Source organism: Phaenicophaeus curvirostris, chromosome 1 (assembly GCF_032191515.1).
Source record: "Phaenicophaeus curvirostris isolate KB17595 chromosome 1, BPBGC_Pcur_1.0, whole genome shotgun sequence".
Classification (NCBI taxonomy): domain Eukaryota; kingdom Metazoa; phylum Chordata; class Aves; order Cuculiformes; family Cuculidae; genus Phaenicophaeus; species Phaenicophaeus curvirostris.
The window spans coordinates 140,589,296-140,604,301 of NC_091392.1; the positions used below are offsets into that span (position 1 = coordinate 140,589,296).

At 37.3% G+C, this 15,006-nt stretch overlaps 1 protein-coding gene across 1 annotated transcript in view; it reads right to left on the reverse strand.

Annotated features, from left to right (window-relative positions):
• VWA3B (von Willebrand factor A domain containing 3B) overlaps nucleotides 1-15,006 on the reverse strand; it is a 72,400-nt gene that overhangs the window by 24,500 nt on the left and 32,894 nt on the right. Inside the window, exons 14-20 of the mRNA XM_069876311.1 lie at nucleotides 14,667-14,765; nucleotides 10,103-10,285; nucleotides 8,539-8,666; nucleotides 6,977-7,158; nucleotides 5,561-5,724; nucleotides 4,459-4,511; nucleotides 4,183-4,339 (exon numbers count right to left, since the gene is read on the reverse strand). Coding sequence (XP_069732412.1) covers nucleotides 4,183-4,339; nucleotides 4,459-4,511; nucleotides 5,561-5,724; nucleotides 6,977-7,158; nucleotides 8,539-8,666; nucleotides 10,103-10,285; nucleotides 14,667-14,765 — 966 coding nt within the window. The remainder of the gene's footprint in view (nucleotides 1-4,182; nucleotides 4,340-4,458; nucleotides 4,512-5,560; nucleotides 5,725-6,976; nucleotides 7,159-8,538; nucleotides 8,667-10,102; nucleotides 10,286-14,666; nucleotides 14,766-15,006) is intronic.

Sequence of the window (15,006 nt, forward strand, 5' to 3'; positions counted from 1 at the left end):
TCCAGGAATCAAAACAGACACAAAGAACACTGGAAGGCTGCAGAAAGATGTGACCACCTCAAAAGAAATGTCAGAATTAAGACATAGTTCCAGTCTGTTAACAAAATCTTACGAAATTACAGAATCCCTTCAACGCAGAAGTTGCAAATTGATTAAATCAGTACTGTCAAAATAGACTGTCAAAAAGTCACTCTAACAATGGAAGGGTAGGTCAGAAAGGAGACAATCCTGTCTAGATCATGACCATATTCCAAACTGTATTACTTTAAAACAAGACTCTTATAAACTTATTAGCATCTAATTCAAGCATACAGGTGTGATACTTACTTATTTAAGTGTATTTAATGCTCTTATTCTAGAGGACTATATTTTCCAAGGAATTAGAGTACTAAAGGTGGAAAGAGATGTTCTTTACCACCACACTGACCACCAAAGCATGAACAAGGTGGACACTGCTCACTGAAACTGGTTTTAATTAACCACATTAATGCTTAGAAGCCTAACCTGGTTGGTCAGAATCAGGAACTTCACTACCCTGCAAATTTCACAATATATAAGCATCTTTGTAAACCAACTTAATTATAAAATAGAAAGTCTTACACTTAGAGCTAGGCCTTCAAAAGGCAGAGAAAAGTGTAGAAAAAGATGACAGAGAGAAGGAAAGATTCTTTCCCATTTCTCAGTCCAAAGTACCGTCATTCAGCCTCTTATATTACTCAGCAATTCATATAAGAAAAGCTTAAAGTGTCCTGCTGATGATTATAAACAGAAAAAATCCAAGAAAGAAATGGAGAAGTTGGAGAATGTTACTATTCCCAAAACTGTCTTAATACATACGGTAGAGTGAAGAGCTTGTCCAAGTGCCTGCTTGAGATCAGGACTTAGATGAGAAAAAAACAGATGAGGTTCAGATGAAACAATAAAAATACTTCCTTAATTGAGAACATTTTCCAGTGATGTTTTATTTGTGTCTGAATCATCATAGCTTAGCTGGATTCCAAATTACTGCTGTATGACTATTTTTTCAGGATCAGTGGTATGACTTAATATGCCACTCTCTTTCTGAGGACATCTTCTCTCTTTTTAATTAATCTGTGTCACACCAGTGCCAAACCACATCAAAGATCCTCATATTAAATTAATCTTAAGATCATGTAGAAGCTGAAGTTAATGGGAACATGTCAGTGAAGTATCTTGCCAGAGACAGATGAGAGAAATCTCTGCCCAGAACTGTGAGCCATGAAATCTGGGTAGCTGTCATTTCCAGGTGGCATTTGAAAGGTGAAAGACAAGGAACTGAGACTATCCATATTCCAGTTTTATATTGCCAGGGTGGTTGTCTGCTATGTTATTCAAACCAAGTTTAACAGGGCATGAAGTCCTCTCCGATACCCCTTTACAAATTCCAAGTGCAAACAGCATAATTTTCAAAATTAATATTTAATACAGTTTATAAAACACTTTGAGTAGAACATGAGGGTATATAATACTTTATTACAGTATTAAAGAATAAAATCAGAACGGAATGTGTTCTTATGAAATAGTAAATTTGAAATACTATGTATGTTTTTAAAGCAATGGAAACTGCTCACAAAGTCAAGTGAAATTTGACATATTCTGCTGAAAGAAATCACAGGGAAGCTTTTTCAGTGCCAAAATGTTTTGTCATTTTTCTAAATTAAATACTTAAACTTTCACACCAAAAGAATTTGCTTGTTTCAAAATGACTTTTATTTCAAATTCAAAATTTCACTTTTTATGGACAAAACCAAAGCACAGTAATGCTAGAAAAAACTTTTCCTACTTTAGATAGAGCAAGACATTTTGGTTGGCTGAATCTGAATTTGATTCTTCTGAGCAAAATGTTAAGTCAAAACTCCACGACATGCAAAACAGTACTTAAGATGCCACAATCTGCAACAGATAGTCAGATAGTTCTATAGGGAAGGTTTCTTCCAGAAATATCACAGCATAATTTAGACAAGTCCCTAAACCAATTTTCTTTTTTCTAGATCTGAATGTGATGGGTAACTTAATGAATTAACCTCTTTGGAATAACTCAGGTGAAACTGACAGGTCAAGCAGACCTGAAAACAACAGCACAGCTTCTTATTAATCAACAGTTGTCATGGAGACCTTTTACTTGCTGCATTTCCAAGGTGAGAAAACTGCTCATAGTTATTGCATTATCATAGAATCATAGAATCATAGAATAACCAGGTTGGAAGAGACCCACCGGATCATTGAGTCCATCACTGCTAACAAAAACCAAAAGTATAAATTACACTACCCCCAGAAAAGCAATCAGGGATGTATGCATCCCATATCAAGAAAATTAAGATTTCAGAAAGAAGAATGCAAAAATGTCTGTATGTTTATTATCTTCAATGAAGTCTTCTGAGATAGTGGAATAATCAAAACTCTTAATCGATTTGTTAACGACTCCTATTCAAGTTCTGTGTGTACTCCCAGAACTTATTTTCTGCTTTTCCTTGATAAGCTGGCATAAGACTTGCAGGAGAATGGGTTCCACAGCTCATAAACTCTACTGGTTTCACCTTGTGTGCAGCCATCAACTTTCTTTTTCCTTTCTATACCCTGCTTCAGATCCAGAAAAAAACCATGCTTTTACACATAGAACAATAATTCTCCACTGCCTGAGAAACTGAGTGTCTCTATACAACTAAAGGGGCTTAGCAGGTACAAAAAAGTGGTAAGAATGACATGTTCTTTCTTGTTTATATCCCTGTCTCTAAAGAAAGCCCATGGATCACAGTTTTGATTCTGTAAAGCTGCTATTCATTCTAAGAATACTGAACTTAATCAGTCCTGAACTAGACTACCACAAGCTCCCAGGAGCTACCATTAAAAATTACTTCTGTCATTTGCTGAATCATAGCTTTGGCTATTTTCAAGGACCATTATGTTTTACAGACTACTGTTTTAGCAAACAGCGGTTCAAATGCAGCTCAGAATTGTCTAGAAAGGACTCAAAGGAGTCTTCATTTAGAAACACGGCAGAAAGAGCTCTAGTTGGTAGGTGTATTCAGAAGAAGATAGGAAAAGAAGTGACTGGTCAGAAATCAATTGTAAGAGTTGTATGAAAGTCAATGTATTTTGTTTGACATTTCACAGTAGATTGTTTTGTAATCATTAAATATCTCTTCATTAAAAAATGTCTATTTTACATCTGAAACATTAAAATGTACATTTGAAAATACTTTTTGTACAAAAAGACATCTTTTTATAGCATACCAAAAAAATCTCACACTTAAAATAAAATCCTTAAATATGTTAGGTTTGACTTGCTTTTACTAAACCAGCTAAATCTGGTTTTGCTTCCACAATCTGCATGCTATAGCAAAAATTCCCATTCCTAACATGAAAACTTTAAAATGTACAAGCGTGTACATTAGTTACAGATATTTCACTAAGCTCCATACCACATCCTATTCCAAACTCCTTGCTTACCCTTTGTTATTCAAACAGATGCTGTTTAGTTTTTCTCTGAATATTTTTTTAAAGAAATTGTTTTTAATAGTTAAAATGAGCTGCAGCATGCACATAGGACTTTCATAGGATATATCACACAAGAAGAATTAGAGCAATTTGCCACAAAATTGATTTCCTTTAACTGGAATGGCAATTAGAGCTTCATGATACACAATTCATCATGAATTTTGCGCCTCCACAATCTTACAGGTGCCTACACCTATCAGAATTAAATTTTAACTACTGACTTCAAGTACTTCTCAAAAGGTCTTAGCAGACATATGTAAACCTTGAGAATGCACAAATTATGCACCTGTACAGTTTTCCAAATGACTTTGTGGACCTAAAATACATACTACAGTGATCTAATATGCATCAGAAGAGGCTGTGGTGCTCAAGAAATTGCTGAACACCTGATGGCTGTACACTGCCATCAACTGGTAAATGTGAAAGAAAAACATATGGCTCTAAAACTTAAGGGTAAAATCTGCAAGAAATACTATTAACTATCAGTTTTACCTTCTTACTGATGAATGAACATTCAGATATGCATTAAACATTTAGTGCACATCAACTGTCTACAATGATGACTAGAGAATGCACTTATGACATTTACAGAAATGAATAAAAAATACTTTTTAAAACAGAACCAAGTTTTACATTTTCTTTGAAAGAGAGTAAGAGTTTTACCTCATCAAATACTTTAGAAGCTACATGCTTGTCCAGAACTGGGATGTATTTGGTACTGTGTGGGACAGCTGTAGGAGCTAAGGCATCTTTGATGGTGAGTCGCCTAGCAACCAAGCCATGAGTCTCTAACCAAAGAGCCGAAGAAATATCTAGAGAACTGGAAAAAAAGGTGGTAAGAAGTAGCACAAGGTAGAAATACCTTTGAGAATTCTGAAGTGACTGAAGGAAAATACAAACTGTAATTTTTTTGCTGTTTCTAAGTATCTACACACATACCTTTTCGATGTCTTTTCCATGGCTTTCTGCATTTTCAGATCTAAGATAAAACACTTGCATTTCATTATCTTAAAGTTTTTGTGCACACAGAAGTATGCATTAATAAGCTGACATATAATAGCAACATTTTTTCATTTCAAGCTACTAGCAGCGTCACAAAGACTACACAAGAATGTCTATTTCAGTTGCTAAATTAATCAATGAGAATTAAGTTTCTTGCTTTTCTTACTGTTGATCAATAGTAATAATGTTACAGTATGTTTCATGAGACTTAATTAATCAATGAGAAATTTGTAAAATAGGTGAGGAATAAGTTAGGCTTTTTTTTTTAAAAAACAGAGCTCTGTATGCATTTATTTCTTATAGCCCCAAAATAAAGATAACTCAGTTTATTCCCCAATTCATGATGTTATACAAAGTACTATCACTAATGAGATGCAGGATTGGCTAATTTAGGGTATAACACTATGAAAATCTGTATAAAAAGCATATGAATAGGAAGCTGAAATGTAAAAAAAATACAAACATCTTTAAGTATCATAGGTGGACTTAGAGGACCTATCATACAGTTCAGAGTTGCATGAATTACTGAAAGAAATGAAAACTGTTTGGATGTATATTCAAGCCCCACTTGAAATACTTTTGCTTCTACCTATGGTTTACTAGAGAACATGTTTTTTAATAAATTGCCACTTGCTTTCAGAATTAGAACGACCACTCTCAGCTTTAATAACACTGAACAAAACTACAAATTAATGTATCCCGGCAAAAATCTATTACTGTATTCTAACAAGACTCTCAAGATCTATTTATTATAAGGTAAGAAGTACCTCTGATATCCTTTCAGCAGTCTAAGGCGCAGCAGTATCACAGTTGTCACATACTGTGGACATAACTATACTGTTGGAAACCAAATAGTTTGGGCACTGGAAGGAATCTGGCAACAGTTGTAAGGACCTTGTTACAATACCTTCCCGTGTGTCCAGCTCTCTGCGTATTTGCTGTATCCTGGTCCTTTGTACTACAGGTCTTCACTGTTTCACCTCAAATGAGGTGCTATTAGTAACAAGTGCAGCAGAAGAAATGTTATCTGATGCCCCACCCAGAGCTTCCTGGCTGTCAACTTGCCTTTGGAAATGGTTGTGTGTTTCATGCTCTTTTTGACAGAAACATCCTTTTTTTCAGGAGATATTCCTTCCTCTGGGCTCTCTTTCCTTGATTTCACACTGTGGCTCAGGATTCGCAGCAGACTTGTCTTTGTTTGCTCTGTGGATGTTAAAAGGGAAAGAAAGGAAGAGCTAACTTATTGCTCAAAGACTTGCCTGGGATTTCTGGAATCCAATCCCAGTTTTTAAGGGAATGACTACACAAGACCTCAACCACAAAATTACTTCTGCACTAATTTGTACCTCATACTTCCCCAAGGACAAAGACTTCTTTCACATCAGCCAAGCAAACTTTGTTTCAAAAAGCATACACAGGATACTTCAGAGACAAATGTAGAGTTACAGGTGTAGTAAGGGGAAATATTAGCATAAATAATGCTGCAACTAGTGAAACAGAGATCAGCCCTTCATCCCTGCCAATGTACTTATTTCTAATACAAACAAAGAAGAGATTAATATCTACTATTTAAAAAGTGCTTGCACAGCTTTTAAAACATTCTATGAAAATGGATAATCATAAAATCACAGAATCATAGAATAGTCTGGGTTGGAAGGGACCTTAGACATCACCCAGTTCCAACTCCCCTGCCATTTGGCAGGGACATGTCCCACTAGATCAGGCTGCTCAGGGTCTCATTCAACCTGCCTTTGAACACCTCCAGGGATGGGTCATCCACAACTTCCCTAAGCAACCTGTTCCAGTGTCCCACCACTCTCATCATGAAGAAATTCTTCCTTATGTCTAGTCTAAATCTGCCCCTCTCCAGTTTATACTCATTGCCCCTCGTCCTATCACCACAAGCCTTGGTGAACAGTCCCTCCCCAGCTTTCTTGTAGCCGCTTCAGGAACTGGAAGGTCGCTATAAGATCTCCTCGGAGCCTTCTCTTCTCCAGACTCAACAACCCCAAATCTCTTAGCCTGTCTCATAGGGAATGTGCTCCAGCCCTCTGATCATCCTTGTAGCCTACTCTGGACCCATTCCAACAGTTCGATGTCCTTCTTATGTTGAGGATTCCAGAACTGGACACAACACTCCAGATGAGGTCTCACAAGAGAGGAATAGAGGGGCAGAATCCCTTCCGTTGACCTGCTGGCCACACTTCTTTCATCACAGGGTCTGTGATGAAGTATAAATGAGCAGACAGTTGTCTGTCTGTTTGTGTCAAATGAGTAAGATGGCTGAAAAGTGAAAATGAAGGAAAGTTAGTCAGAATTTCAGAAAGATGGTTATTTAATTCATCAAAGGCTTAATTGGTTCCTACAATGAGGGGTGCTTTTTGCTATTTTCGACAGAAGCTTTTCAAGTTAGTGAATAAATTCCACTAACAGCTACAGTTCATAGTAGTCTTACCTGCATATAATACTTTCTTCCTTTGGGCTGGACTGTCAGCAGTGGTTTGCCAGGCTTGGTGATGTGGTGTCAATTCTGGGTCTTCTGAAGCACAGCATGGCCTGCTGCTAAAAGCAGTATTAAGTTCTTCAACATGTTCGGTTACAGAAGAAACAGCATGTGTTTGCTTGTGATTACTGCTTCTAAGAAATTCTTCAAACATATAGCAATGGTTTAAAAAAGACTAAGCTGAATTCTTCTGGTTATTTAAATACTCATTTCAAATGCGTCCAGTAGTGCAAAATGTTTTCTCTATTATCCTAGTCTGCATTACAAAGGGGAGTTCAAAGGAGGTTAAAATATGCTTGTGTTTTTTAACTGTCTAAAAATTGTTTCTTAGTCTATTTTAAAAGTGTTTGTTACTTTTAAAGCAACACTTGTACATTTTTAATAAGGTCAGAATGCTGTTTAATAGCCTCTTTGAATCCTAGGGAGGAAAATAAACCTACCATCAGTAATGAAAATGACTGACACACATGTATATTTAGATTTTATATACATAAACAGTTTTTTATATATATATATACAAACACACACATATATGTTTATTCCAGCACTAAGTAAAAAAAAATGCAAATTCTGATAGAAACACTTACCTACATTTTTAGGCTGGACATCCTGCCTGCCCTTCCACATGCAGAATTGTTCCACACCAGTCTCCTCCTCTAATTTATTTTACTTTATTTTTAATACCTTTGTTTTAACTTACTGTTTTTAATAGATTTCTGTCTTAAAAATAGGATTTTTTTCAATGTACTTTCCGGCTTTTGTACTATTACTGCACAGATGAAAAAGGCACTGGGCAAGCTATTTTTTCATTAAGGCTGTGCTCTCACAAAGATTAGAAGTAAGTCCAAGTTGGAAGCTAGGTCTGTGTTTGTTCCCCAAACAGAAACTCGGTACAATCAGAAAACTTCTCCATGGTGACTCAGGAGCCTACCTTTGAAATGCTGTGAAAGGACAGATTTTTTAACAGTCATTTTTGGCACTGCAAGATTTTCAACATGTTTTTCAGCTGATGGTGGACATGAAACACTTTTTAATTATGAGATTACTTATCCTTTAATAAAAAGCAAAGTTAAATATAGAATAATATACAGACACATATTATACAATCAAAAATGTGAAAATACTTGAGCTGAATATCATTTATGGTGTCTGCCATCTTTTAAACAAGTACATTTGTATGTAATTTGTTTCAATCAGCATATCCTAATGAGTGTCAATATAGGCATGGAGTACCATGCCAGCTCTACAACAGGACAATAACGTCTTTGCTTTAATTATTCCTAATAATCTGAGACTATTGAGATATATTTGAGATCATTCTGTTAATACATTTAGTGTATTTTTTCCAGACTTTTCTTCTCCATTACTGTAACTGTTCAGAAAAAAAAAGAAACAACTAACTTTCTTTTTAGGAGGGAGAATGTCAGTGATTAAAAATGCAAGACAATGAAAAAGGAGAAATGAAACAGATAGATCCTATCTCTTATTAACACAATAGCAATATGAGGACATACTTATTCTCTGGATCATTTTCTCCATTATAATGATCCTTTATCAGACATTCATCATGAAAGGTCTTCATTTTCTCCAGGTCTCTTTTTCCTTGTTCAATCTCTCTTTTCAAAAGTTGTATGTCTTCACTCTAACAAAAATGAAATCAAATGTTTTATTACAATTACTCCTAAACATGTTTCATTTCTGAACTGACACAATGCAAGCTCTAGTGATGATTTTGAATAATGACTCAGTTAGGACAACTGCATAATTTTGTGTACTTTTTCCCACAGTCTCTCTGTCTCTTAAACCAAAGTTTGTTTTGTTCACTTTCTCTACGTACGAGCAGGCTTATGGAAAAAAAGATGAACATGTGCGTGGCAATACAATCTTTCAAGTCATTCTTCCTTTTTAGGAAAAGGACAAGCATTCTCTAACAAGCCAGTTATCCCTTAAGATATGAACAGCCATATTTCTGAATGATGTAACAAGGTCAATAGCTCCCCTCATTCCAAGCAAGCACAACAAATAAGTAAATAAATTAAACATAATGCAAGATATGTACGTAACAACTGTTGTCCTGTCATTCTACAAATCACAGCTGTATCACATTCACAATACTGTCTCTGAAAAATTGTATGTAAAACCCATACTCTTCAAGTAAACATTGGAACTGAGTAGGAATAATTTGGACTACAGGAAAACAGGAAGGAAATTCCAGCAATGATCCCTTTACAACTCCCACAGTGACGGAAGTCTGGAGATGGACAACATGGACTTGGCCCTTATCTTTCCAACATGCAGTGTCACACAGTCCACATCATCAGAACCACCAAAACTGCCCAGTATGCTCCCTGGTATCTTCCAAGAGATGGAATACTTTCACATCTTTCTTCTCCTTTGTGTCTGCAAAGTTCTAAATATCATTCTACTGTGTTGTTCTGGTTGTTCCACTGCCACCATTAGTTGTGGAACTAATTAACTGAGTGTTTAATTAAAAACAGGAATCTGCTTTAAATGGGTGTTTCTGTTAGTCTATTCAGAAATTTCCTACTGGGGACTGTTAGATTGAGCTGCTTAGTCACACTTGATAGGTCACGGCTATTCCAGACATTTCACTCATTACAGATCTCTCCTCAGTTCAGTACAGTGAACTTCTAGCAAAATTCACAGAATGATTCATTCATCATCATTTAAATTCAACACTGCATTGTCTCATTTATTAACATGATACAAAACATAGCTTCATTGTAAATAGTAGCTTGTCTCTTAGACAGCAGAGATCATGCGTGTTGCTTCCAGAGCTGAATTTGGATTATATGTTTCTGGGGTTTGGAGGCTGGAATGTTTTTTGCAACAATAGCACTACTAATGTACTTTGCATGATCCTTAGGCCTTTCTGTTGCGGTCTAACAAAATTTCATAAACAAAAAATGTCACTCACTGCTTCCACACCACTTCAAATCTGACCAGGATTAACCCTGTTTTAAAATAATATAATGTAATCTGGAATCACAATAATGTGAGTTTTGCGGTACCTTCAATGGCAAGAAAAAACAATCATATTTATTTTCAGATACTCACAACACCAATCTCTCCAGCATCAGGATCAGTCAAGTAAATGTTATAATAATGAAACCGTCCCTCTGTTTCCGTAGATAGTTCATACAAAAATTTATTAGCTTCTGTATCATCACAGTTGAAGGATACTGTATGGATAGGAATTTTACGATGACGCTGGATTTGAGCCAAAATTGTTTGAGGGGGCTGAAAATCATAAAATACATATAAAACATGTGGCATATAGAAATGTATTTAAAAAAACATGGAGAAATTGTAAGAATTTAATCAGTCATACTGTTGCTTAGAGACAGATATTTATCAGTTAAAAGCACACGTTCTGTACAGCTTGCTACTTCACCCACAAGTCGATGGGGCCGGATGGGATCCACCCAAGAGTATTGAGGGAGCTGGTGGATGTGCTTGCCAAACCTCTTTCCATCATCTTCCAGCAGTCCTGGCTGACTGGGGAAGTTCCACTGGACTGGAGGCTGGCTGATGTGCCCATCTACAAGAAGGGTTGGAGGGAGGATCCAGCGAACTACAGGTCTGTCAGTCTGACCTCAGTGCCAGAGAAAGTCATGGAACAGGTGATCTTGAGTGCTATCATGAAGCACATGCAAGAGAACTGGCTGATCAGGCCCAGTCAACATGGGTTCATGAAAGTCAGGTCTTGCCAAACTAACCAGATCACCTTCTAAGATAAAGTGACTCGACTACTGGATGAAAGAAAGGCTGTGGATGTGGTCTTCCTGGTCTTCAGTAAAGCCATTGACACAGTTTGTCACAGCATTCTGCTTGAGAAACTGTCAGCCTCTGGCCTGGACAGGCGCACACTCTCCTGGGTGGAAAACTGGTTGGATGGCCGGGCCCAGAGAGTGGTGGGAAATGGTGTGAAATCCAGCTGGAGGGCAGTGACAAGTGGGGTTCCCCAGGGCTCAGTGCTGGGTCCAGCCCTGTTCAATGTCTTTATCAATGACCTGGATGAAGGCACTGAGTGCACCCTTGGCAAGTTTGCAGATGACAGAAAGCTGGGAGGCAGTGTCGATCTACTGGAGGGTAGGGAGGCTCCAAAGGGACTTGAACAGGCTGGACCGATGGGCTGAGTCCAATGGGATGAGGTTTAACAAGGCCAAGTGCTGGGTCCTGTACTTGGGGCACAGCAACCCTAGGCAGCACTGCAGGTTAGGGGAGAGGGGTGAGAAAGCTGCCTGGAGGAGAAGGACTTGAGGGTGTTGGTTGACAGCCGACTGAACATGAGCCAGCAGTGTGCCCAGGTGGCCAAGAAGGACAATGGCATCTTGGCTTGTATCAGAAACGGTGTGACCAGCAGGTCCAGGGAGGTTATTCTCACTCTGTACTCGGCACTGGTAAGACTGCACCTCGATTACTGTGTTCAGTTCTGGACCCCTCACCACAAGAAGGAAGTTGAGGCTCTGGAGCATGTCCAGAGAAGAGCAACGAAGCTAGTGAAGGGGCTGGAGAACAAGTCTTATGAGGAGCGGCTGAGAGACCTGGGGTTGTTTAGCTTGGAGAAGAGGAGGCTGAGGGGAGACCTCATTGCTCTATACAGCTACCTGAAAGGAGGTTTGTGGAGAGGAGGGAGCTGGCCTCTTCTCCCAAGTGACAGGGGACAGGACAAGGAGGAATAGCCTCAAGCTGCGCCAGGGGAGGTTCAGACTGGATATCAGAAAAAAAATTCATAGAAAGGGTCATTGGGCACTGGCAGAGGCTGCCCAGGGTAGTGGTTGATTCATCTTCCCTGGAGGTGTTTAAAAGATTGGTAGACGAGGTGCTCAGGGACAAGGTTTAGTAGCAGATAGGAACGGTTAGACTCAATGATCCAGGAGGTCTTTTCCAACCTGGTGATTCTATGGGTCTATGATTCTATGATTCATAATTATATAAACTTAATGCAACTTAAAAGTGAATTTGTAATACTTCTAATGCACTAAGGCACAGGACACTAATAAAATAAAATGTAAGTTATAATATAAACAGTACTCTTTGTTTCTTAAGTCTTAAAGCAAATTACTGAAGTAAAGGAAATGAAACCACTACATTGGTGTTTAGTATCACTGGTTGTATATAAGTCAATATTTTTGGATATATATATCCATTGATATTTTTATTAAGACAAATTAGCTCAATGACAAGTTGATTTAATGTCAGGTAACAAAACAGAAGCTGAGGAAGTAGAACAGTTAGTGTTCCTCCTTCAATAAAGAAAAGCAAGAGATCTACCGTGTCTGAAAACGTTGATGGTAGAAATAAATTATTCTTTAAATTCTCTAATTCCTCATAATACTTTAGTTGTTCAGAATACTGCCATAAATCTTGATTAATTTATCTTTCCCCTGATATTAGCAATGTATTTGGTTTTTATACCTTAATAGTTAAAAACAATCTTGGTTATTTCCTCTTTTTCATCAAAAAATATAATATAAATAATAAAAGCCATTATTAACTAGGTAAGAAGAAGTGAAGTGCTCACTAACTTCAAACTTAATAAAAATATTAAGATGAAGAATCTGAAAAGGGATACATGAAGCCAAATTATTCTTTAATACAATATGAATATATGCTTTTAGCTAGCAAAGGAATGCAAAGATTTTGATCAGTTGTAAATTGAGTTTTAATCACTCAACTTGTCATTAGAATCATGGAAACATAGAATCAGAATGGTTTGAGTTGGAAGGGACCTTAAAGATCACCTAGTTCCAACCCCCTGCCATGGGCAGGGACACCTCCCAATAGATCAGGCTACCCGAGGCCCCATCCAGCCTGGCCTTGGACACCTCCAAGGGATGGGGCATCCACAGCTTCCCTGGGCAGCCTGTGCCAGTGCCTCACAGCCCTCATTGTGAAGAATGTCCTCCTTACGTCTAGTCTAAATCTGCCCCTGTACAACTTACAGCCATCTCCCCTCATCCTATCACTACAACCCTTTTTATAAAGTCCCTCCCCAGCTTTCTTGCAGGCCCCTTTCAGGTACTGGAAATAACAAAGATTAGAAAATTACAAAGATTGAAACTAAAGTTAAAAACAACATTAGAAGATGTAAGACAAAGTTTCTCATCTGCTAACTTAAAAGAGGTTTACAAATTACTTTGAAGCATATACATCCAGCCTTCATTCTAGACCACTGTTCTTTTATCAAGAAAAAATAAAACCAAAAGAGAGATTCTAGTATCCTTCTTCCTTATCAAGGAATAAATAAATTATTTCTGCAAGTTTATGAAGCTTTCTGAATCTTGGATTTATGCTATATTCCTCACTAATTATTTTTATGTGCCCTTCAGCCCAGTTATTTACGTACGTCAGAGTTTTTCTGCATACCTGCCATTACAACCAAGCTAAACTTTAAAGTATTTTTAAAATGCCGTTCTCAGTATACCAGCTTGTTTTCACCATGCATTATAGCTTCAAAGCTCAGTCCTACCTTATTTGCATCATTATGTCTGAACAACAAGTGGGATTTCATGAGTTTTTAGTTGATGTTCTATAATGTATTATCACATGGAATAGCACCATTTTAAGTCATGGCAACAACACTTCCAAAAATAAAAGCATACTTTTGTTTTTGTTACCCACTTAAACCTAGACTTAAAGCAATTCTAGACACTGCTACTTCAGAATTGCACCTACATGAGATCAAATTTGACTCAGTAGGAATAAAGATGAAATTGAATATCATGTGGAGACCTAATAGAGCAATATGAACGGTAACATCTTAATAAGAAAATGAAGTAAATTAATAATTAGTACTTTACTCCTCAGATACAACATAGCCCTTATGTAAGTTCTGCAACAGAATGTAAGAAAGTACCTACTTATGTATCTAATGTGTTCATTGGCGGAAAATGTTGACAAATTTGGGTTTGGGTTTTTTTTGCTATCACTCACCTTATTCTTAGATTTGCAGGACATCACACAAGATTGCAGAGTTTTAACATTTAAATCTAACCATATAATGGGATCATCATTATTTTCTGAGTTTTAATTCATGAGATATTTGTACTAAGTTAAGAAGATATTTTATTTAACACAAGCCCTAACCTTGATAATAACATACATCTTTAACAATTACCAGGTCCTTCAAACAGCTCATAAGAAATGCCATCAGTTATCATGTGCCAAAGACTAGATTGTGGGTGAGGAGCTCTAAGCAAAACTCCTTTATGAACAGAACATTTCTCAGATACAATTTTTCAATATTATGACAATGTCTAAGAGTCTCAGCTCTGCAGACATGATATCATAGAATCATAGAATCATAGAATCACTAGGTTGGAAAGGACCTACAGGATCATCAAGTCCAACCATTCCCATCAATCACTAAACCACACCCCTCAGCGCCTCATCCACCCATCTTTTAAACACCTCCAGGAAAGGTGACCCAACCACCTCCCTGGGCAGTCTATTCCAGTACCCAATGACCCATTCCATGAAAAATTTTTTCCTGATGTCAAGCCTGAACCTCCCCTGGTTCCTCCAGGGGATTTCCTCCATCTCATGCTTCAGCCTTCTGACACGATCACTGTAGCACCACACTACTGCATTTTCTGTTTTCTCATTTCAGAAATACCTGGTCAGGTCTCCCATCAGTCAAGAGATAAATAGCCTTAGTGTCAATATCAGAAAGAGCAATCTGGAGAGCTTCAAGTGTGTTTGTGGAACTTCCAACCTAAGAAACCAAAAGGAAAATTCAAAGTTACAGCTACAATTCTTTGTCTGTGTTCTTAAATTTCAAATAACAGTGTACTGATTCAAGTGATATTACAGAATTGAAATGAGTAATACAATGGTAAAAAGATTTCTGCCGAATAGTTAGAAAAATCAAAGTGATCAAAGTGTCAAAGTTGCATAAATTGGTGCCAAATTGGTATTTAGTGCTTATGCAACCACACATAAGCAAAATGCTGGCA